At 48.0% G+C, this 23,785-nt stretch overlaps 1 protein-coding gene across 1 annotated transcript in view; it reads right to left on the reverse strand.

Annotated features, from left to right (window-relative positions):
* The window catches only part of LOC146174834 (uncharacterized), a 44,617-nt gene extending 21,101 nt beyond the window's left edge, over window positions 1-23,516 (reverse strand). The window contains exons 1-4 of the mRNA XM_084585466.1: window positions 23,376-23,516; window positions 14,701-15,045; window positions 11,580-11,894; window positions 10,610-10,773 (exon numbers count right to left, since the gene is read on the reverse strand). Coding sequence (XP_084441592.1) covers window positions 10,610-10,773; window positions 11,580-11,894; window positions 14,701-15,045; window positions 23,376-23,516 — 965 coding nt within the window. The remainder of the gene's footprint in view (window positions 1-10,609; window positions 10,774-11,579; window positions 11,895-14,700; window positions 15,046-23,375) is intronic.
* Window positions 23,517-23,785: the final 269 nt, after the last annotated feature.

A 23,785-nucleotide genomic window follows, 5' to 3' on the forward strand; every position in this document is an offset into this window, starting at 1 on the left:
CTTGGGAAGACACGAGCTTGTGTAAGGGGGCCGCAATTGTTGAAAAGTTCCGAATAAAACGGCGGAAGTAGGAGGCTAAGCCAAGGAAGCTGCGAAGATCTTTCTGACGTTGGGGCCGAGGAAAATTAACGACAGCCGCAATTTTTTCAGGATCAGGCTGGATTCCTGCCTTACTGACGACATGGCCGAGTACTTTGATGGTCTTACTGGCAAAGTGGCATTTCTTGGTATTCAGCTGAAGCCCCGCCTGGGCAAGGGACGTGAGGACTTCAGTGAGACGCTCTAAGTGCTGAGCGAAGTTTGACGAGAAGACAATGATGTCGTCGAGATAACATAGGCATGTTTTCCATTTCATGCCGCGAAGCACGGTATCAATCATGCGCTCAAAGGTGGCCGGCGCATTGCAGAGTCCGAAAGGCATCACGTTAAATTCGTAGAGACCGTCGGGGGTAGAAAAGGCAGTCTTGTCCTTGTCTGCATCGTGCATAGGAATTTGCCAGTATCCCGAGCGGAGGTCGAGACTGGAGAAATACTCAGCGCCTTGGAGACAGTCTAATGCGTCATCAATACGAGGCAAAGGGTAAACATCCTTGCGCGTGATCTTGTTAAGTGCCCGGTAATCCACGCAGAAGCGGACTGAGCCATCTTTTTTTCGAACGAGAACCACAGGTGAGGACCAAGAGCTCGTGGATGGCCGGATTACATTTCGAGCAAGCATGTCAGCAACTTGCTCCTCAATGACTTTGCGTTCTGCTGCTGAAACGCGATGCGGCCGTCGTCGAACAATAGCAGAGCCGTCCGTCTCTATGCGATGAGAGGTGACGGAGGTCTTCCCTAACGCTGAGGCGCACACATCAAAAGACTCTCGGGGCCGCATGAGGACGTCTAGCAGAGCTGTGGACTGCTCGGATGTAAGGTCAGGGCTGATGGCGGCTGCGAGCGTAGAGGATGTCGGAAATGGAGGCTTGGCAGCAGGCGCTGGTGCGCAGGAAAGTGTGTTGAGGGGAACGGGATCGCAGTCAAAAATAAACCCAACTGTGGCTCCTCTGGGCAGTAAGAACGGCTGGAGAGTTGTATTGAGGGCCGCAACCACCGCGCAACCACGGGTGAAGGAGGTGAGACACGAGGCAAGAGCTAGGCCGTCGGAGGTCCACCGAGGAGCGGGCATAACGAAGGCCTCGCCATCGAGAGGGTAGTCCAATGCCACGATGATCAGCTGCTCGCGTCCTGGGGGCAAAACAAAATCAACTGCTGCGAACACGTGCCGTGGTGAACAATCAGAAGTCGGTAATATATCGGGGTCCGCCAGATGAATAAGGCGCTCACGGCAAGAGATGAGGGCGGACGCCGACGATAAGAAATCCCACCCCAAGATCATGAGATGAATGCACGTGGGGAGCACAATAAATTCAATATGATGCCGCTGGTTATCGATGAGGACACGTGCTATCGGCCGGTGGGTTTCATAAGAGTTCCATTAGCTCCACGAAGTGGCGGACCGATGTATGGCATTAGAACTTTGCGCAGATGAGAACACAGAGAGAAATGCATGACGGAATAAGCGGCGCCGGTGTCGATGAGGGCCTCAACGTACAATCCTAACATATTCGATGGTCGCCCAGGAGGAATTGTAGATTTCGAACTCGAAGCAGCTTTCCCTCCAAAAACTGCTTCGGTTAGTTTTCCGTTATAGGTTGGAAGGGTTGCGAGGCAGGACGAAGCGGTGACGTGCGGCGAAAGGCGAAGGCGATCGGCGTCAGGAAAAACGCGAGGGCCGTGAAACATTAGTGGAATTCGGAGGAGATGAAGAACGCCGGTAAAAGTCTGAGTAGGGCAGTGTAGAATCATCAGACTGGCGCACGCGGGGACGTTCAAAGGGAGCATAACCCCGTTGCTCGTCTTGCTGGCGGCGGCGACAGACACGGTTAATGTGGCCACGTATCCCACAATAGTAGCACACAGGGCGGGAGGGGCGCCAGGCTGTAACAGGACGGTGCACTGTAGGATATGGTGCCATGGCAGCGACGTGACCGCACACGGGTGCCGAACAAGTCGAGGAAGGCGGGATGGGTTGACGTGAAGTAATCTCGGCATAGGTTGGCAAGGGATGTTGGGAGCGATGGGAGGCGGCGAGGGAGGTTGGGAGGCAATGGGAGGTGGGGCAGGTGCCACAGTGCAGTTGAAATTCGTCAATTCATCCTTGATGATGCTGCGCAAATTCACCGTTGCTGGCGGAAGAGTTCGAGAAACAGCAGAGGGGTTGGTCAGGCCGTAGAGCTCCTCTCGGATCATGGTGAGTATTAGGGACCGCAAATTTCCATCTATGAGGGAGCCGCCATCACTGGGGTCTTGTATGAGGCGGCACGACTGTAGCTGGTCCAGACGCTGACATGTGGAGGTGATGTCAGATACGGACGACGGATTTTTAACCGCGAATGCGTTGAAAGCAGCAGTGTTGATGCCCTTAATTAAGTGGCGAACACGCTCAGATTCAGGCATAGCAGCGTCGACACGTCGACAAAGGGCCGGAACGTCCTCGATATACGACGTATAGGACTCGCCGGGCTGCTGGAGACGAGCTTCAAGTTTTTTTCTTTGCCTGCTCTGAGCGACCAGCCGGAGTGCCGAAAATTTTCTTTAGCTGGTCCGTGAATGTAGGCCAGTCAGCGATGTCATCCTCATGATTGAGGAACTAGGTTTTGGCGACGCCAGCCAAGTAGAAGACGACGTTGAGAAGTTTATGAGCGTCATCCCAGCGGTTAAACGTACTGACCCTGTTGTAGTTGTCGAGCCAGTCGTCGACATCTTCACCGCGAAGGCCAGCAAAGATTTGGGGATCGCGCTGGAGGCTGGTGACAGTCCAGGCAGGGGCAGCCGCAGTAGAAGCAGGAGACGCCGGAGGTGAGCGAGCACCGTTGCCCTCATCCATAGCACAGGACCGCGGACGCAAGCGAAGGCCTGAACGGAACTCCAGGGAGAACGGTAAGTGGGTCTAAAGCGAGAGGTGGGGAATACGAATAGCACCTCCGCCACTTGTGAGACAGCACTTGCACAAACGTCTGTTCTTTTTCAGAACCAGCTGGCACACAGCGCGCGACGCTCCGAGCAGCAGTCAGCGATGATGATGATGATGATGATGGATCTATACAGATGAAAGAGGTGAAAGTTCACGCGCTGCGCTCACAATATGAACCTGTTGACGTCATATTCCTCGACCTCAAGAAAGCCTTCAACACTGTGCCACATCAACAGTATGTCACATCACTGATGTACTCGTTTTTATTTCGCAAATAAGAAATTTGAACCACAAACACAATGCGCTGTCGAATAGACAATGACAAGAAGAGTACCAGGATACAAGTATCTTGAACATATTTTCACGCAAGCGCACGCATGGCACGCACACATCCTGCAGAAAGTATCTGAGACAAGTGAAACGAATTCTATTCGTAGAAACATCAATTATGGGCCCGAATATGTAAAGAAACATTCCTTTTTTACATGTGAGATCTAGCCTCGATTATGTTTATTTTTGCAACACACATAAGGATCTGATAAACACACTAGTAAAACTTCAAAATCAGGCTGCGCGCTTTATGTGTAATAATTATAATCCTTTCTAGAGAATTACGAACATTAAAGCCATTCTAGGCTACGGAACATTACCCGCGATAAGAAAAGATTTAAGGCTCTAACCATTTAATGCTGCCTTCTGTACATGCGTCAAGAGAAACACTACCAGTCAGAACGAACTTGCGTCTAAAGCGCGGTCAATCCTAGTAGGTGCACGAGTATGATTACAGAACGATTTTTTCAAAAGCCTATTTTTCGAGAAAAAGGAAGGGTGAAACTAGTTGCCTCGAGAAACTTTCAGTCTCAGATAATTGTGTTTTTGTAGCATAAGCTACACTGGCCGCACTCTCGCTGGCGTCGCGCGGCTCTCCGGCAACCATGGAGGAAGGAAACAACTTAGGAGAGGCCCTTGCCATTCCCAATGCATTGGAGAAAGTGTGGCGGAAGTGACGTCAAAATTTAGGGTTAGTCAAGTCGGGCCATTAGCAACGGCGACGCTGTTGCTATGAAAACTCGGGCCACTAGCAACAGCGTTGCTAAGGGCCCTAGGTACGTGAGCGTCGCGGAGAAAGGGTAAAGGAGGAGGAGAGACGTTGCAGCGTCCGGTCGCGGCGCGGCCGCGTCGGCTTCAAACAAATGACGTCAGGGTCTCTCCTAAGCTTTCCTTCCTCCATGCCGGTATAGGGCCTAGAATATTCTAGGCACTAGGCACTATAACACCGCCGGGGTGGTGCAGTGGTAAGACGCCCGACTACTGTCCGGAGTTCCCGGGTTCGAACCCAACCACGGCGGCTGCGTTTCGATGGAGGCGAAACGAAGTGGCGTCCGTGTGCTGTGCGATGTCAGCGCACGTTAAAGATCCCCAGGTGGTCGAAATTACTCCGTAGCCCTCCACTACGGCTCCCCTTTCTCTCTTTCCACTTTCACTCCCACCTTCATTCCTTCCCTTACGGTGCGGTTCAGGTGTCCACATAGCAAGTGTGACAGATACTGCGCCTTTCCTTTCCTGTGAACCAATTATTAGGCACTATAATGCCGGCAACCGTATTGTGTATGTGCGAGGAGCGAGTGACGTAACTGCCCGCAGAGCCGGTTGACGTCAGGAGTCGGGTGACGTCACTTCATCGGCACCGCCACTTGTGGAGCAGACGCGGTGCGCTCTACTACGGGGAGATAGCGTCGCGCGTATAATGTGGTGCGGTGAATGCAGGGGGAAGCCTTAAAGCGTTAAAGAAGAAATTGGGCATAGGCAAAAACCAGATGTATGCGATAAGGGACAAGGCGGGCAACGTCGTCACTAATATGGAAAAGATAGTCAAAGTAGCCGAGGAGTTCTATACAGATCTCTACAGTAGCCAAAGTAGTCAGGACCGTAATGAGATTGGCGGTAGGGAAAAAGAGTCAGACGTTCCACCAGTGACGAAAGACGAGGTCAAGAAAGCACTAGAAACTATGAAAAGGGGGAAATCAGCTGGAGAGGATCAGATAACTACAGATTTGCTGAAGGACGGGGGGGATATAGTGCTAGAAAAACTGGCCACCCTGTATACGCAGAGCCTGGTGTCATCAACGGTACCGGAACCATGGAAGAATGCAAACATTATCTTCATTCACAAGAAAGGGGACTCTAAGGACCTTAAAAATTACAGACCAATCAGCTTGCTGTCTGTTACGTATAAGTTATTTACTAAGGTAATCGCTAATAGAATCAGGACAACCTTAGACTGCAATCAAGCAAAGGATCAAGCAGGGTTTCGGAAACGGTACTCTACCATCGATCATATCCATACCATCAATCAGGTGATAGAAAAATGCTCGGAATATAACCAGCCCTTATACATAGCATTCATTGATTACGAAAAAGCATTTGACTCAGTTGAAAACTCGGAGGTGATGCAGGCATTGCGAAATTAGGGGGTAGACGAGCCGTACGTGAAAGTGCTGGAAGATATATATAGTGGTTGCACAGCAGCCATAGTTCTGCATAAAGAAAGTAACAAAATTCCCATAAAGAAAGGTGTTAGGCAAGGAGACACAATCTCCCCAGTACTATTCACAGCTTGTTTAGAGGAAGTATTCAGAGACTTGGATTGGGAGCAGTTAGGGATAAGGGTAGATGGAGAATACCTCAGTAATCTGCGATTTGTTGATGACATTGCCTTGCTAAGCAACTCGGGGGATGAACTGCAAATAATGATTGATGACCTAGACAGGAAAAGTAGAAAGGTAGACTTGAAAATCAATATGCAGAAGACTAAGGTAATGTTCAACAGCCTCGGGAAGGAACAGCAGTTTACATTAGGTAGCGAAATACTGGAAGTAGTAGGCGAATATGTATACTTAGGACAGGTAGTAACAGCAGATCCGGACCACGAAAAGGAAATAACAAGAAGAATACGATTGGGATGGAGCGCATTTGGCAAGCACTCGCAGATTATGACTAGCAGCTTACCGGTATCGCTCAAGAGGAAAGTATACAACAGTTGCATCTTGCCTGTACTCACCTATGGATTGAAACGGGGAGGCTAACCAAGAGAGTTCTTCTTAAGTTGAGGACAACCCAGAGGGCTATGGAACGAAAAATGGTAGGGGTAACATTAAGAGATAGAAAGCGTGCAGAGTGGGTCAGAGAAATAACTCAAGTTACCGACATTCTAGTAGAAATTAAGAAGAAGAAATGGACATGGGCAGGACATGTAGTGCAAAGAGAGGATAACCGATGGTCGCTGAGGGTAACAAACTGGATTCCAAGGGAAGGAAAGCGTAGCAGGGGGCGGCAGAAAGTTAGGTGGGCGGATGAGATTAAGAAGTTCGCAGGGGTCAAGTGGATGCAGCTAGCACAGAACCGGGTTAAGTGGAGAAATATGGGAGAGGCCTTCGCCCTGCAGTGGGTATAATCAGGCTGATGATGATGATGATGATAATGATGATGATGATGATGATGATGATGATGAATGCAGTTTAACCCGGAGTTCTCCATGGAGAGCGATATTAAAAAAAGTCGGGCCGCTGCTAAGCGGCGTAAGAGAATGGACAGTCTCAACTCGTCGGACCCCGAGGTTGTCGCCTCGCCGTTGGCCGTTGAACGTAGGAAAAACACGATTATGTTACTTCCTAATGCGAAATTTGAGCGCAGCTCATCAGCTGTTTCATCTTTTCGATAAATTGAGGCAAAACGAAGAGGCGTCCGTGTGCTGTGCGATGTCAGGGCACGTTAAAGATCCCCAGGGGGTCGAAATTACTCCGTAGCCCTCCACTACGGATCCCCTTTCTGTCTTTCCACTTTCACTCCCACCTTCCTCCCTTCCCTTACGGCGCGGTTCAGGTGTCCACAGAGCAAATGTGACAAATACTGCGCCTTTCCTTTCCCGTGAACCAATAGAGAAAAAAAGAGGCAAGGATTTCGAGCAAGGCACATAAGCACAATTACATACTTCTTTTTTTTAATTTTTCACACGTATTCCTTCAAGAAACACTCCACTAACAGTTCTTGGCTGTCATGAAAGAAGCTTTGTGGTCCGAGAAATGAAGAGAGCAATTGAGTTATGGGGAGGTTGCGGGAGGCAGCGCGTGGGTCCATAGGAACGTTGCGCAACGAACAGATAGCAGCGACTCGCTGATGCCGCTAGCGAGTGAAGCGAGCCTGGAAGCGAGTGAGAACGGGATGCACGCACCGTGATCCGCCGCTGTACGGTTGCTTTCTGCGGATGAAGGATGCGAGCGCTATTGTATCCCCCTCCGGACCGGTCGTCTCGGTGCGCGCGCATACTTGCGGAGCGGGTCGGCGTTTCCGCAACCGGAGAGCAAGAGGGGGGGGGGGGGGGGTCTCCTCTTTCTGCATGGCGGCGACGGTGTTCTACGCAGCACGTTGAGTTGACTAGCTAGCGACGTCAGTCAGTCGCTGCTAACGCTGCCTCCGGCGACCCCCTTTTTTTTTCCTCGTGTGCTCCGGTAGCTGCGCGCGCTCCTGCCCCCATCATTCGCCGCTGAGTGTACCCCCCCCTCCTCCTCCTGCGAGGCTCCGGTGGCCAAAGCGCCGGCTCGAACGGGGGGGCTGAAAGGGGGGCGGAACTGGTTACGAGGCCGACGCCGCCGCGAAACCCAGGAACGGCCGCCAAAGAGCTGCGCTCTAAAACGAACAGAACAAGGCTAAGCGTGTGGCGGAGACACCAGAGCAAAGAGAGGAACGCCTAGCCAAGAGACGTCGTCAGGAAGCGGAGCGGCGTGCGTTGGCCTCGCAGCTGGTCGAAGATGATGCAAGCCAGGACCACGTGAAGAAACACAAAAAGAACGCCTTGCCAAGAGGAGACGCCAAGATGCAGAGTGCAATAATAATAATAATAATAATAATAATAATAATAATAATAATAATAATAATAATAATAATAATAATAATAATAATAATAATAATAAAATGGTATAATAAAAAATAATAATTGATTCACAGGAAAGGACAGGCGCAGTATCTGTCACGCGCTTTGTGGACACCTGACCCGCGCTGTAATAGAAGGGAGGAAGGCGGGAAAGTGGAAAGGGAGAAAGAGGAGCCACAGTGGAGGGCTTCAGAGTAATTTAAACCACCTGGGGACCTTTAACGTGCATTGACATCGCATAGCACACGAACGTTTCTCCGTTTCGTCGCCATCGGAACGCAGCTGCCAGCATAGCATAAAAAGCGGCGCATAGCAGCAGCAAAGCGAGAATGAGAATAAGAAGACGAAGAGAGCAGCGGAAACGCCCGAACAGAAAGAGGAACGGCTTGCCAAACGGATAACCGCCGAAATGGGGCCTATGCAAGAGTTCAGCCAACGGGAACTAAAAAAATTTGGAGGACGCTTAAGCTTCGCCTTCAAGAGTGGAACGCGATAGCGTTATTGCAGCTCGTCGAGAAAACTTATTAAACGCAAGGGTATTAGGGCATCCTCGCACTGGTACCCGCGCGGCCCGAAGGGGAGAAGCGGGTGAGCGAAGATAGTGATCTAAAGAAAGGAAAGACGCTTGATTCTACAACCCGTGAGGGTGCACGGCGAAACGTCAGGGGCGAGTGGCGCGCCACGTGTCGGGGCAGCGCCGCACATTGCGAGGAGGGGTTCTTCTGTGTTTGCCGCAAGGTGGCTCTGCATGTGCGCAGAGCGCAGAAGAAATGTAGCGGAAACGTACTTCGCTACTCGTGTAACTGCGACTTCTGTAAGTAACATGCTCATAATTACCGATATACACCGCAGTATAACGTTCTACTGCACGTTTCTAAGGCAACACCGCATTCACTAGAAGCGCTTTTGTACCGCTTTCAAGCATCGAACTCGTGGCTGAGTGGTAGCGTCTCCGTCTCACACTCCGGAGACCCTGGTTCGATTCCCACCCAGCCCATCTTGGAAGTTGCTTTTTATTTATGAAGTGCATGTCGGAAGTGCATGCCGGGATTTATCGCTCACGGCCAACGCCGCCGACGACACCGGCATTTCTGCGACACGAGCTCCTTAACGCTACCGCGGTAATAAGAGGATCTGACTCTCACACATGAGCACAAGCTCAGCCAGGGAAACGTACCTCTCGGTACATATATACTGGCATACCTGACCTAAACCAACAGCTCTTAGAACAAGACTAAACCACTGCCATTTTTTTTGCTTTAGGATACATTTGTGAGAGTGTATTACTGCTTTCATATTATGTCAACTGTAGGTTATCTTTGATAATGAGAATTTTTCTCTTGTTTCAACTTAATGTTAGGATCGCCTATTGCGATTGTTTTTCTTGACTGTTTACAGAGTTTTTTCACCCTGCGAATGATACGCCGGAGCGGTTTGTGCAGACTGATTGTACAGTGAAGCGGACATTATGTACACAAAAGAATTCAGTGGTGAAACGATCAACTACTTAAAAAACTAATCTACTTTACTTTCTTACTTCTGATTTCCCGGACCAACATTTCATTGAAAAATTAAAGGATGTCAACCTGTAAGCTGAGCCCAATTTTCACACTTTCTTTATCGGCAATGCGTTTTGAAATATTTAACGTCAAAATACGCTTTGTTAGTTTGTAAAGTTGGCTTCCGCAATGCACCTTTTTAAAATGGCTTCGCTGGGTGTACTCCTGTCGAAAAATAGCATTGACTGCTACTGGAGATTAATATAGACAGACAACTTCCGCATTTGCTTTATTAGAAATGCGAGCCACGATATTTAAAAAGAGACATTGTGGGAAGCCAACTTGAGGAGCTAAAAATTAGGCAATTTTGGCGTTAAATATTTCGGACTGCATTACAGATGAAAAAAATTAAAAACTGAACCAAGTTTTAATGTCATTGCTGCTTTCAATTATTTATTAAATTTGGCCACAAAAATCAAAAGCAAACAGTCGATTAGTTAACATCAATAAGTTAACTGATCATTTAATCACTGGGCTCTATTGTGCACATTGTGCGGCTGGCAGTGCAATTTACCTGCACAGACAGCCAAGGTTACATAACAACTGCACACTGTTTGTTATCCAGTTCTGTGTTGTAGCCTAGAATGTGGACATTTATTGCAGCAAAAGAACATCGCTATGCAGAGCTTTTTTCAAATTTGGAATTCTCTTCCATCCTGTTTTAAACAATGTCACATTTCACACGCCTCACGTGGGTGTAGCAATTCTTAAGTGAATTCTATTGCCTAATATTCATGTTTTCTTTCTAAATATTCGAGTAATTTTATGTACTTATATTCCTTTCATATATATTTATTCTTGGGTTTCCGTGAAGTCCTACAGTTTGCAACCTTTGCCTTATACAAAAACGCCGGCATCGGTATTTTTAACAAAGTTTATTGCATTTGATTTGCGGTTCACGTTCACTGTGATGGTAAGATTTCTCAATTTGTGATGATCACATCAGGATTGTAGTAGTAAACGCGCTCCCTCCTGCCAGGCATCCTATTGATGAATTGTTTCCTCGAAAAATATCGAAAGCAACCGACACCACATTCCAGGGGTTTAACACTAAGTACCATTCCTGTTTCCATGGCTAATCACCAGTGAATAGTTCGCGAGTACCTGTTGTGCAGGTGCATTCCCTCGAAGCACTGGCAGACGCCGCCTAAGCAGTAGCTGTGCTGAACAGAGTCGCAGTCGTTTGGTAGAGAGCAGGCCGCTACGCACTGACCGTCGACGGGGCGCCCGTGGTCTTTTCCAGTGCTGTCGGTACACGAGCAGTGACCCTGTTCGAATTTCTGTGTTCATATTACAGGAACAACACAGGATGTTTACTGTCACACGTGGTGTCGTTCGAGCGCAATTACTGCCAGTGCAGTTTTAAGTCTAGAAACGTTTTATGTAAACCCCTTCTATTTTCTGCAACGTCAGCTGCAATGCTTTATGATTAGGGAGACGTGGTATAGACCTCGAAGCAATGCATATTACCACCTCTAATTAGAGAGAAGCATATAGTCAGCAACCCTCTTGTTTAGAATACATTCGGCCTTCTATATAACTGCAATAGAAGCTCATACATTTAGGGCACTCTTTTGTTGCCCTTACCTGAAAACCGCTGTTTATCCTTGAAGATAAACCAACTCGGCCGAACATCCACCCTGGTAAATTTAGAGATGGTCAACTGAGCTGATGTGGAGTAAATGCGATGGCATTTTATACTGTATCTTCTATGCGTTGGTTCGATCATTCTGCAGCCTAGAGCCCGTTACACCTTAGCACTACGACCGGCACCGCAATTTATAAGTTAACTAAACCACGATCATCAGTACAAACACACCGTTATAACCTGCCACTGAGGGTGATTAACAGGTTGCTAGAGGCATAATTTACATGCGGTGACACAATCCAGCTGGTGCTTCTTTGTAGCGCCTGACTTCAGACGTTCACCGACACCACCAACTCTGATCAGTTTTTACCTCCACGGCACTCCGAATGCAATCACATTAAATGATTACAACTTGTTTTCTTACGTACCCAAGCAGTCGGAAAACTCGCATCAACCGAAGTCATTCATTGTGTTCTTTAGGCATACCTTCATGCAGAAGCCCTTGGAGTGGCTGCAGTCCAAGTCGTCTTTGCAGGCGTCGCCTATCAGGTAAGTGCTCCTCGGCACCTCAATTTGCGCCACTCTCGATATGGACGTGCCAGACAGCACAGCCGTCACGTTGACGGTGCCACCGTGCTCGAACTGCTGGCGCCGCAAGTAGATTGTGCCGCTGAACTGGCGACGAGGTGAATCCACCAGCACTTTGGCGACGAAGCGCCCGCTTCGAACCTTGTCGCTGTACCAGGTGACCGCGGTGTCACCGAATGTCACCAGGTAGTAGCCGATCTCGAGTAAGTCAAACTGAAGGAGTTGCATAAAAATAGCAATGGCTTAGCCCCGGTTAAATCTAGCTGAGTTGCGAAAGCAAGAGCTGCATGGCTACGCTTAGGATAGCTTAGGCTGCCGGACTCTCCTTCTCCATACTTACACGCACACCCCTTCTCCGCACAACCAACGGAGAGAGTGATGCGCAACTGGCGCCGGCTGCGGTTATGAAGTCACTTCTGCGGCACCGGCGAAGCGCGGCCGCGACGGCAGCTCCGACACACCAGCTGCTGCCTCTGACGTCACGCGGCTCCTCGCGCATGCGCAGCTTGGCCCACGCTGTGCCACGCGAAATTTCTCGACGACTAGCGTAGTGTTGCTTTCGTAACAAAATGACGAAGCTATGTAACTTCCCATAGGCAAATAAATGTAAGTACATGCGTGGCCGAATGTCCGCTTCATGGCCACAGCGTAAACAGTACAAAAAGCAAGGCCGAAGTATGCTGGCGACCAACAAAGCGGCACAGTGGCTTCTGTGAGCAATCAAGATGACGCTTCTTAAATGATATGACCTCGAAGTAAGGTTTATTCTTTTTTTTTTTCAAAAACTGTCTTAGTTTCAACAAAATCTGAATTTTATTCAATGCGGTTTGATGCGTCATGACAACGATAATTGACAGCTGATACTATCTTTGGAAACCTTCTGATGAGGAAAATGACACGGAGCATACCCAGGACAAACGTTACTTTGCTTGAAAAAATTCAGATAAGAGGCCAGTCCTCATTATCAAAAAGCGAACCCGAATATGTAAGTGGCGCTAACAGTTTTTGAGGATTTGAAAAAGCACAATTAGTTGTGAAACTCGCTACATTTCTGGCCACGATAAGTCAGTTGACGAATTGAGTCGGAATACCTGGTAGGTAAGACCGCTTTGGTGTTTAAAATGCATTTTTCATTGTTTTACTCAAATCTGCTAATGATTATCAAGACAAAATATTAGAAGTAATAGTGTTTGTAAAAGGCCATTCTGAAATGCCATTTTGAAATCAGGAAAAAAAATCATTGTGTGATTGCGCATCTGTAAGGCCCTGAAAAACTACCCACTGCACAAGTAACTAGTACAGCTATCATTTTGAACAGTTACCTCTCACACCTGCCGAAGTGGCTCAATGGGTGAGTTTTGTCCATAGTTTTGAACCTACCCAATAAATTTCGCACGTATACACTTTGATACCAGGAGATTTCAACGAAATTCTGTTCTTCATGGTCACAGGTGAAAAAAATGAAACGATTCTTGTGTTCCAGGGTACACAGTCCAACGGGTTCGAATGTAATACTAAGCATTTTTTTTGTGATACCTTTATGACGATGATCATGCCCCCCAAAAATTATTCTTCGAATACCAGATGATCTCCCTTCTGATCTTGTTATTTTCACTGCAGATGGTCTTTTATTCTAACGTATAATGCTTCTACGCAAACATTTGTAGCTATACGTTTTTTGCGCTCGCTTCTCCCATTGTCATCACTCTGACAAGCTGTTCATGAAATGATTGCAACAGACGCTCCTCTCACTGGCGTTTGCTTCAATTTCACCACCACGAATTTCCTTCTGTGCGATTTAATGATCCTGTTCTAAGAAATTTCATTGATGGCTCTTCGGTGCGCATTGCTCATATGCCATTAAAATCTAAGCATGATCATCATATAATATGCTACTGTAAGTAGAAATTTGACATCTGTCTGACATTATGTAGCTGCCTACTGTAATTCAAACTCGAGGACAACCTTCAAATATTGTGTGATGTATTATACGGAACTACAGACCATTGAGACCCAAGCAAAGATCTTTGAACATTTTAATCCCTAAAATCAATACAAAGATAAGGAAACATTAGTGAAACAAAGGCGCTGTGCAAGTTGTTGGAACATCCAAATGTGTAGCCTAAAATTTACTACGCAGTGTCTTGCGAAATTCTTTAGCCAGTTTCCCATAATTAGTCAAACTAAAATAGCGAAGAAGTCTTTTTCTACTCCTGATGCTGAAGGAACCAAAATATAATTTTAATAACAGAAAAGTTTGGGATAGACGAGTTCGAAGCTTATTCAGAAGATAATTTTTTTTCTGAGCTGACTGGCTCATGATGCGAGAGTACCCCAGCTTACAAAAACACGCCCCACACGAGACCACACGCAAACACGAGGCTAACTTCAATCGGCCTCGTGTTTGTGCGCTCCTTGCTATGTGGCGTTTTTCGTTGTCTGTTGTTAATCAGCGTCGTCTTTGTGTGTTAATTCTTATGCGGAGCTTTTGGGTCGTGTATAGTACTCTTCAGCCAAGCACAAGCATAAGGAGAACTAACCTAAACAGCGCTATGCGACGGGATAAAGATTAGAAGGGGCATAAATGGCGTTTAACTTACAACTAGTTTTATCGGAACATTGGATGTCATTTTATGCACGCAAATGTGGACGCGCAGGCGTACTGTCATACATAGAGGCTCCAATAACATTACACAAAATGTAACAACTTTCGCACGTGATGTACCCGCCTTACAGGTCCCCTTAGTTTAACAAAGGCATTTATTTTGCAGAACAAGTTATAGATGTCTTGCTAACGCATTCACTGATATTCTGATTATATGGATCAAATGTATAAATTTATACACATCTGTGTGCACAAATTGAGATTCAATCTTTAATAAACCAGTTGTAAGTTGAGCGCCAGGTTTGTCTCTTCTATTCTTTGTCCTGTCGTCTAGCGCTGCTTAGATTACTTCTCGTTATGAATCACCACGAACTTGTCCAATCTGCCGTTCTTCTACTAGCATAAGACCCTCACCGCTGAGCGAGGCAGTGCAGTGATCCTCGCCGTGAGGCTGAGTGCCCCCGTGAGGCGGCAACGGCGGTGGCCCCTCTTGGAGAAGAAGCTCATGTCTGAAGAGCGGCACGAGCACTCATCCCTCCAGCAGCTGTGACCGTCGGCTTCCACGCACGATTCGTTGACGAGGCAGGCCGGCGGACGCCGTTGCACCTCCAGGTACCACGTGACGTTGGCTGCCGGAGCATCGCTGCCGCCTCCCGGCAGGGGCACCCGAGCCTCGCACAAGTAAACGCCTACGTCACGGTACCGGATAGAGCGGATGCTGAGCGAACGATTTATGCGCACCGTCTCGTCGCCAGGCACCTGGAAAGCGTGATAGCACAGCTGAAGCCGGATGTCTACTCATTTTGGTGAAGCCAGCAACTCCACCAACAAGAACGAGAAACAGCTATGCCGGATATTTAGATTGTCAGTGGTGGCGAATTGGCCAGGTTATTTGCCTACAGCTCGACATAACTGCAGAGAAAAAGGGCCAACCACACATAGGAAGCAGTCATTGAAGAGGGAAAGAAAGACGCGCGCCGCAACAACCGTCGTCCACCACCAGCGGTGGCGTGTGCAATGACGATCTAGAACAGATAAAAATTCGGTGCCAGGATAGCCCCCGCCGCAAGCGGCGGTGACCCACCTGTACCAGCCCCATCAGGGGAGACAACTCATATAACTGCAGCGAAAAAGGGCCAGCCACACATAGGAAGTAGTCATTGAGGCGGAAACTATTGTCCTTGTCCGTGAATGTTTTCTTCCGATGTGTTTCTCTATTTTTTGCGCTGCAGCTTCGTGGAAGCAACTGCGTTATGCCTCTCGTTCAATGAAAAATTAGATGCCAGTACAGTGGGCGATGAGATGGCCGGACCTGATAAGTTGGCGGATTGAATGACGTCACAGGATCACGTGTCATGTGTGAGTTGGTAGGAGCCGCCGACTCGGGAGCTGCGTTTGAGATGGGATGAAACCTGGACCTTTGCATCCCTAGACAAACCTATACCCGCGGGACACACAGGCACGTGTGTTCGGCTTTATTAAGGCGGGGCTCATATATGGGTGATCTTTCACGTAATACGGAAGCTTGCTACTGTATGTTAATGAGCATAATTTATAATATAAAAGCACCAATTAAGTACTTAGTTATTAAGCGAGTATCATGTACGCGAATGAGGTTACTCGAGTAGAGCCATATCAACGGGAGCCATTCACGCTGTAGCACCATGCCCTAAATAAAGGGCAGAGCTTAAGTGTCCCGCAATTTTTTTTTTTTCAGGTTCTGCGCACATGAAAATAAACAATAATAATAAATGATAATAAACGCATCTCCAACTTCACCTATGTTTGATATGTTTGATATGGGAAGCGCCTGTGGTCTCCCTGTATTTTTCAGAGGCTTGGTGAGTATCCGCTATCAGCTGCTTTTCTTGGCTGGACAGCAGGCTCGGCATCTTTCTCCGCTTTTGGTGCATTGCATGACGCTGCCGTTGAGCTAATTCTGTTTTAGACTAAACAATGCGTTTAGTGTTTCTCGCTTCTTTCGCTCTTTGCATCGCCTGTCAGCTAATATTCGCGGCACAGAACAGGCGCATAAATTATGGCCAGATGACTAGTTATCTAATTGCGCGGAAATATACAGATGAGAAAGCAGCACTAAGTCGCCGATTGTTTTAAAGCATCAGAAAGTGAGCGTTTGCTGTTAGTGCCACCACCTTTTCGAGCCTCTTACAAGGCAATATTATGGTGAAGTTTTTTCAGCTGGCAGTCGTCTCAGATTATTTAGGAAATTTTTAGCTACGTTGTGGCGTCTTCCGAATGTTGTTCGCATTAATTTGCTAGAATGGAAAGTTAGCGTTCATTTCACCCTTGAAAATCCCATTGCTTGGGGACAGCTACGCTGGGGACCTGACGTAGATGAAAAGAGCTATCACCAGAGCGACAGGCTGCTGGTATCAGTTAGTCTGCAGAGACTAAGGTTCTGTGCGACAACGTAGAGGTAATAAGTATGTGAAGAAACATCAAGAAGGCTAATGGCAGCTCTTTTGCATCAAAAGAATCTGGAAATTCACGTCCAGCCTTCACTGCTACTTTAACTGCAATCTTCAAAGAGCGAATACTGCTACTGCTTTCTTAGTTATTTTATATGCTGCATTTCATTTTCTTATGCACCATTTTGTCACTTGATTGTCACCATTTATCGTCATCTTTGTTAGTTGTTGTCACTTGTTAAGTCATGATGCATGATCTGCTTTTTGCATCCTTCGCTTCCTGTACTCGCTCTCCTCACACAATATACTCCTATTTGGAGCCTGTGAGTATCTTGAATAATCCGATAAATAATTAATTATCCAGACTGCAACGTTGTTGACAAGCAGGAGCCAATCACTAAAAGTGAACCAGAAGGCTACAGCACACCTAAGGCCCGATTATTTGCGCTGCTGAACCGCTGGAACCACATAGAAGCCACCAACCCCTCGACTCCCCTGGAGCGTGACGATCGACCATCGGTAGCGACACAATAGGAGTTCCGCAAGTATAATAGGGTACATGAGTTCCGGATCATACCTCTCTCTCTTCAGTGAATTTAATAGGATACCATCGTTGTACACCTCGTAAACAAACACTCTAGTTGCATGTAACAACAATCAACGCAAAGGCATTAATGCGCAAGGAACAAAACTGCTCTGCATCGAACCAGCTGTGATGCAATTCACTACTGGAACACCAAATAAAGCGCTGAACCCGATACGAGGACGGCAAGCATCCATAAATAACATATCCTTCCTTTTCTTGCAAGGTCTAACTCAATCCGGCAACAGTTCTTCCCCGTTTCCTTGTGCCATTGAAATTGTATGTTGAAGTATATAGTGACTGAATAATACAAAAACAGTAAAGTGATTTGCGAGTGTCTGGGTCACATGCGGTCTTTAACTTATGTGGATGTTTGCTTTTACTTGAGGGAACGCATAGACCATCACAACGTACATCCGGTATAATCACAAGAGCTTTAGTCGAATCAGTAAGGCACTCCGCCATACGCCTGGAAGGTATAGCAGGCGGTTTGAATCATGTTCAGTATAATTTATGATGCACTTCAAGCTCCATTACAGCCCTCCCTATTGAAAGGCTCTGTTGGTAAAAGTTTTCCGGCTCACTTGAACACAGGCGAAATACTATAGATGTAACCCCGCGTTGCACAACCAGTCGGGTGAGGATAAGAGATGTGACCACTGGGTTACATGATGTGGTGGACATTCTATGGTCAAGCCACTGTCGGCCACATGTTCACGGGGTCACACAGTGGGCAGCATGACGTGGCGAAGAAGGCCAGCAAGGGTGTCCCAACATCTTTTTGATCTTTTTGGTCCAAACATCTGGGGATCTTTAACGTGCGCTGACATCGCACCGCACACGGACGCCTCTTTGTTTCGCCTCCATCGAAACGCAGCCGCCGCGGTCGGAATCAAACCCGGGAACTCCGGCACAGTAGTCGGGCGTCTTACCACTGCACCACCGCGGCGGGGCAGGTCTTCGTGTGACAAATTTTATTTTCAGGTGGCCTTATTTAATAATAATAATTGATTTCGTGGTGTTCACCCATATATATATACTGCTCCTTCCTTTCCCTAAAACCTAACCTAAGCGGTAGAAACGGCCCCGCCGTGGTGGTGCAGTGGTAAGACGCCAGACAACTAGTTACTCCTGAGTTAATGGGCTCGATCCCGACCGCCTGCGGCTGCGTTTTGATGGAGGCGAAACGTAGAGGTGTTCGCAGGAAGGGAATGGCGCAGTATCTGTCAAACTTGCTTCTGTGGACACCTGAATGCACCGTAAAGGAAAGAGAGAGAGAGAAGGGAGGAAGGTGGGAGTGAAAGTGGAAAGAGAGATAGGGGAGCCGTAGTGGAGGGCTACTGAATAATTTCAACCCCCTGGGGGTCTTTACGTGCGCTGACATCGCACAGCACATGGATGCCTCTTCGTTTCGCCTCTATCGAAACGCGGGGAAAAGGTGGCTGTTCCTGGCCCTACGGGGCTGGGACGGTCGGTGAACGCCGCTTGCGGTGGGGTTGTTGTGGCTGTAGGAAGGAGGAAAAGGAAATGCACGGGCATGCTACTGGCTCTGTAGCTGAGCCACCTCCGCTGCCTCGTGCAGACAGAAGAGAAAATAGAGAAGAAAGAAAAGGAAGAGGGAGAGAAAGACGCGCGCCGCAACAACAGCCGTCGTCCACCTCCGAAGCGGTGGCGGGTGCAATGACGGCCTACAACAGAAGAAACTTCTGTGACAGGCTAGCCACCGCCGCAAGCGGCGTTGACCCACCTGCCCCAGCCCCATCAGGGGAGTCTTCTCTCTAGCCAGCCACCAAGTTTTTATAGAGCTTAGGTGATGGGCGACGGTTGTTGCGGCGTGCGTCTTTCTTTCCCTGTTCTTTTTCTTTTATTACAAAGCAATACTGCTAGCACTTCGAGCCTTTGGCGTGTCGTGGCGCCTCCATACGGGGTCCCACCCAGCTCGCGCCATCGGATGGTGGCGGTGAGTTTACAGGAGCCGCAGCGGGTACGTCACGCCATTTTCACGTGACCGTGTGACGTCACGCCAGACCGAGAGACGGGGCCCCAGCTCGTGCCATCGAGTGGTGGCGGCAAGTCCATACACGGTACTGTGTCGTATACGAGAGAGGGCGCTCGCTGTTTGTGACGTATCTCGGCTCCTCGCAGTAGTCGGGGCGCAGCCTTTCGGTATATCGGATGATGCGTATAGGGTGAGGCTGGAACGATCTGCTGCAGCCAAGCGGCGGCAGCGTGCTGAAGAAACAGAAGAAGAACCGCCTGGCAACGCTTGGCTCAATTTTCTCTACCTTCTCTCTTCCGTCTGCACGAGGCAGCGGAGGTGGCTCAGCTACAGAGCCAGTAGCAGGTCCGTACATTTTCTTGTCTTTCTTCCTACAGCCGCAACAACAACATCAAAACGCAGCCGCCGGCGGTCGGTATCGAATTCGGGTACTCTGTAAAATTCATCCCACAACATATGAGAAAACTGCAGAATCTGCATTGGAGTAAGGCGAAAGCACGGATGCTGCGGTTGGTTGCTTCTGGTTGCTTCCAGTTGCTTAATTCACTTCTTGTTTACCCATTTTTGTCTCTGTACTTTCGAATTGCGCGCCAAACTCTTCATATGCCCTTTTTTGGTTCTACTTCTGGTAGCGAGACATCACATCCTCTACGTCACATTATTCACTTCTTGTTTACCCATTTTAATCTTCGGTACTTTCAAATTGCACACCAATCCCTTCCTATGCCATTTTTCGGCTCTACTTCCGGTTACGTGACGTCACCTCCTTAACGTCACTCTAATTGACTGATTTAAGGGCCATTTGTTTAACCTACACCAGCTACACTAGTGTAGAAAATCTCCAATATCTATAATGAAGTTTTGCTCCACTGGTGTAGCTGGTGTAGGTTAAACAAATGGCCTTTAATTAAATATTGTAGTATTTGATACATTCAAATGTGGCGCCAAGCCATTCGCTATTGAGAACATTTTCGCCTTTACTTTTTCATTTTTGCCTCTAAATAATAACATGCTTAACCTATTGGGCTAATTATTTTTACCACACAACGCTACATCACCCTCTATCGATCGACACCACTCATTAACCTTTACGACTTTTCAATTATTCACAACTGCTGCCAACACGATTTTGCGTATTTTGCCTCTAAATGATTACCTAATTCGTTTATTGACCTAATCGTAATTTCGGACACAACATTACGTCACCCTCTATCAATTGACACCCCTTATTAACCTCTTCCACTTCTCAATTACTCGCAACTGCTGCGGACACGATTTTGTAGACGCGGCCTGCGGACACGGTCTGCTGACAAAAATCTGTGATAATAGCGAAGTAACGCGCGTTAATAAATGTCCACTATGCGGGGAACCCCCTACACGCTACCATGTTACATGGGCGTGTCAAAAAACACAGAGAGCGCCAATAAACACCACATCAACACCGGAGCAGTGGGAGGCTGCGCTGTCTTGCTCGACGCCTGATGACCAGCTCAAACTGATCAAGAGAGCACGCAAGACGGCAAAGGCCACTGGGGCCCTGGACTAAGGACCCCACCCACGCCGGGAGAATTCCCAATAAAGTTTTTCATTCATTCTGGCACAGTAGTCGGGCGTCTTACCACTGCACCACCGCGGCGGGGCAAGCTGTGCAATGTCAGTGCACGTTAAAGATTCCCAGGTGGTCGAAATTACTCCGTAGCTCTCCATACGGCTCCTTTTAAAGCTCTTTCTGCTGTCAATCCCCATTTCCTTAGGGGGCGGTTTAGGTGTCCACGGTACGTCTGACAGATAGTGCGCCTTTCCTTTCCTGTGAACCTATTATTATTATTATTAATACGAAAGCATTACTTCGCTATGTTCACAGATTTCTGTCCGCAGACCGTGTCCGCAGAGCCTGTCGCAGGCCGCGTCCGCAGATCTTGTCCGCAGAACATGTCCGCAAAATTGTTCCACAGCAGTTGTGACTGAGAAGTGGTTGAGGTTAACGAGTGGTTTCAATCAATAGAGGGTGACGTAATGTTTGTGAAAAAATAATTTGGCCAATAAGTTAATTAGATGATCAATTAGAATAGCTGGTTCACAGGAAAGGTAAGGTGCAGTATCTGCCACACTTGTTCTGTGGACACCTGAACCGCGCATATGGGAAGGGGAGAAGGTAGGAGTGAAAGCGGAAAGAGAGAAAGGGGTTCCGTAGTGGATATGAGGTCAAGGATGTGACGTCGCGCAACTGGAAATAGAGCCGAAAAAAGGGCATAGGAAGGGATTGGCGCGCAATTTGAAAGTACCACTAACTAAAATGGGCAAACAAGAAGTGAATTAAGCAACTAGATGCAACCAGAAGCATCCAACAGCAGCATCCGCGCTTTCTCATTACTCCAATGCAGATTCTGCAGTGCTCTTCAATTTTAATAACTTATTGATTGAAAAACTTTATTTTCCACTAGAAGAAGCCGATCTCCCCGGCCCCCGGCACGTAGGCCTGGGAGACGGGGGCCGCCACGTTAAAGGCTGGCTGGCAGGCCTTGACCAATGGCAACCTTCTCCACCAGGTGGACGATGTTCCGCTGGAGCTCAGGGTCCGAGCTTTGGAGCAGGGTCTCTCAGTTCTCTCTACTAACTATATTTTGTCCCACCCCGGGAGAGTGCGCGCATTCCCATGTTATGTAGTCGAAGGCCCTCTCACCCGACAATCACTACATCTATCATGGTCTCTCGTCTCGGGGTACACATGGTACGCCAAGACCGGATTCATGAACATATTAGTTTGCAAGTGCCTCCATGCAGCAGCTTCTTTGTTATTCAATTTTGGGTCTGGGGGGGAGGGTTGATTATTATTGATAATGGTTTATTATTATCCCATAATTTAACAACCGCTCCTCGTTACACCAGTCGTCGGAGGGGGGGGGGGGGGCATGACTGCCCGGAAGTAAAGTGCTCAAGCTACCTCATGGGCCGCCTCGTTGCCAAGGACGGCAGCGTGCGCAGGTGTTAGATTATCTGAATTTTCCTGTTCAGTGGATGTTCGCTAAGGGTATTTGCCGCCTCCTGCGAGATCCTGCCTTTTCCAGTGTTTTCAATGGCAGTCTTACTGTCGCTTATGATAATTATTGCTTTTGTTTCTGCTCAAGCTAAAGCGATCGCCACTTCCTCCGCGGCCTCTGTATTGCGTCCCGAGATAGCCGCAGCGCAAGTTGGAACTCCTCGGCCGTTTACGACCAAAGCGGAGTGGGCCGGCCTGGGTTGTGTGATGTCCACGCACGTTAAAGGCCCAAAGTTGGCCTAATTATACTCCGTAGCCTTCCACTACGGAACCTCATTCCCTCCGCCTCCACTCCCATCTTCCTTTCCTCATGTCTGACAGATACTGCGCATTTCCTTTCTTCTAAAGTGTGCTGTGCGATGTCAGCGCACGTTAAAGATCCCCAGGTGGTCGAAATTACTCCGTAGCCCTTCACTACGGCTCCTCTTTCTCTCTTTCCACTTTCACTCCCACCTTCCTCCCTTCCCTTACGGCGCGGTTGCGGTGTCCACATAAACCCGTGAGACAGTTACCGCGCCTTTCCCTTCCTATAAATAAATCAGTTAAAATCCTTTCTTCTAAATGAATACACAATATACAAGAAAAATATGAAAACATGATCATGACCTTGTTAGGTGTAGGTCTCCACAGTTCCGTGGCGTCCACCTAAAAGTATAAGGCACCTTTCTTTCCCAAAACTGTAATTTCAATTAAAATTATGAAAAAACAGCGGGTTCAAAACCTGGTGTTAAAGAGGCTATCGCTGCAACACTCACAGCTTTCGCTCTGTTACTAGGTCCATGCTCAACCCCTCTCCCGCTACATTTTCCCGCTCACCAACATTTGACCTCAGCAATTAATGCAAGCTGACATCGCACCACACCGAGTAGTTTCGCCATTCTCAAATGTGGCCGCTGTGGCCTGCATTCGATCCCGCGTACTTCGACACAGCAGACCACACTATAGCCATAGGCTCACTACGACGAGTGAGGAGGCACGCATGAATGTGGGATAATTTTACAGCGCGCATAAAATCGACATGTCAATCAGGTGACTTACCAGGACAAAGTACGAGGTCACATGGTCGCCGTTCCTTGTGCATTCCACTATGATTCCGACGCGTGTGCTGACGTTGTACGCAAGCTCCACGTTCTCACCCAACCAGCCTACCAAGCCGCTGGAGTTGGTCAGCGCGGTCATATTCACGTCTTTTGTTGCGGTTGAAAACCTCAGGACGACGAACACAAGGGTGACAACCAACATGATCTTCTACTTCTTTACTTCAAAGAAGGAGTACTACCTCCAAAACAGAAAATTATTTTTTCAACCTGTGAAGTCTGTTTGACTGAAGTCAAATTAAGAGTGACTTATTACAGTATTTCATAAAAAAGGCATTCGGGAGAGATGACATTTCTATAGACGTGCGTATTTCGCCTTCCCGAGTGACTACAACAAATAACGCTTTGTAA

The sequence above is a fragment of the Amblyomma maculatum genome, chromosome 11 (assembly GCF_055883805.1).
Source record: "Amblyomma maculatum isolate TAMU_Amacu chromosome 11, ASM5588380v1, whole genome shotgun sequence".
Lineage (NCBI taxonomy): Eukaryota > Metazoa > Arthropoda > Arachnida > Ixodida > Ixodidae > Amblyomma > Amblyomma maculatum.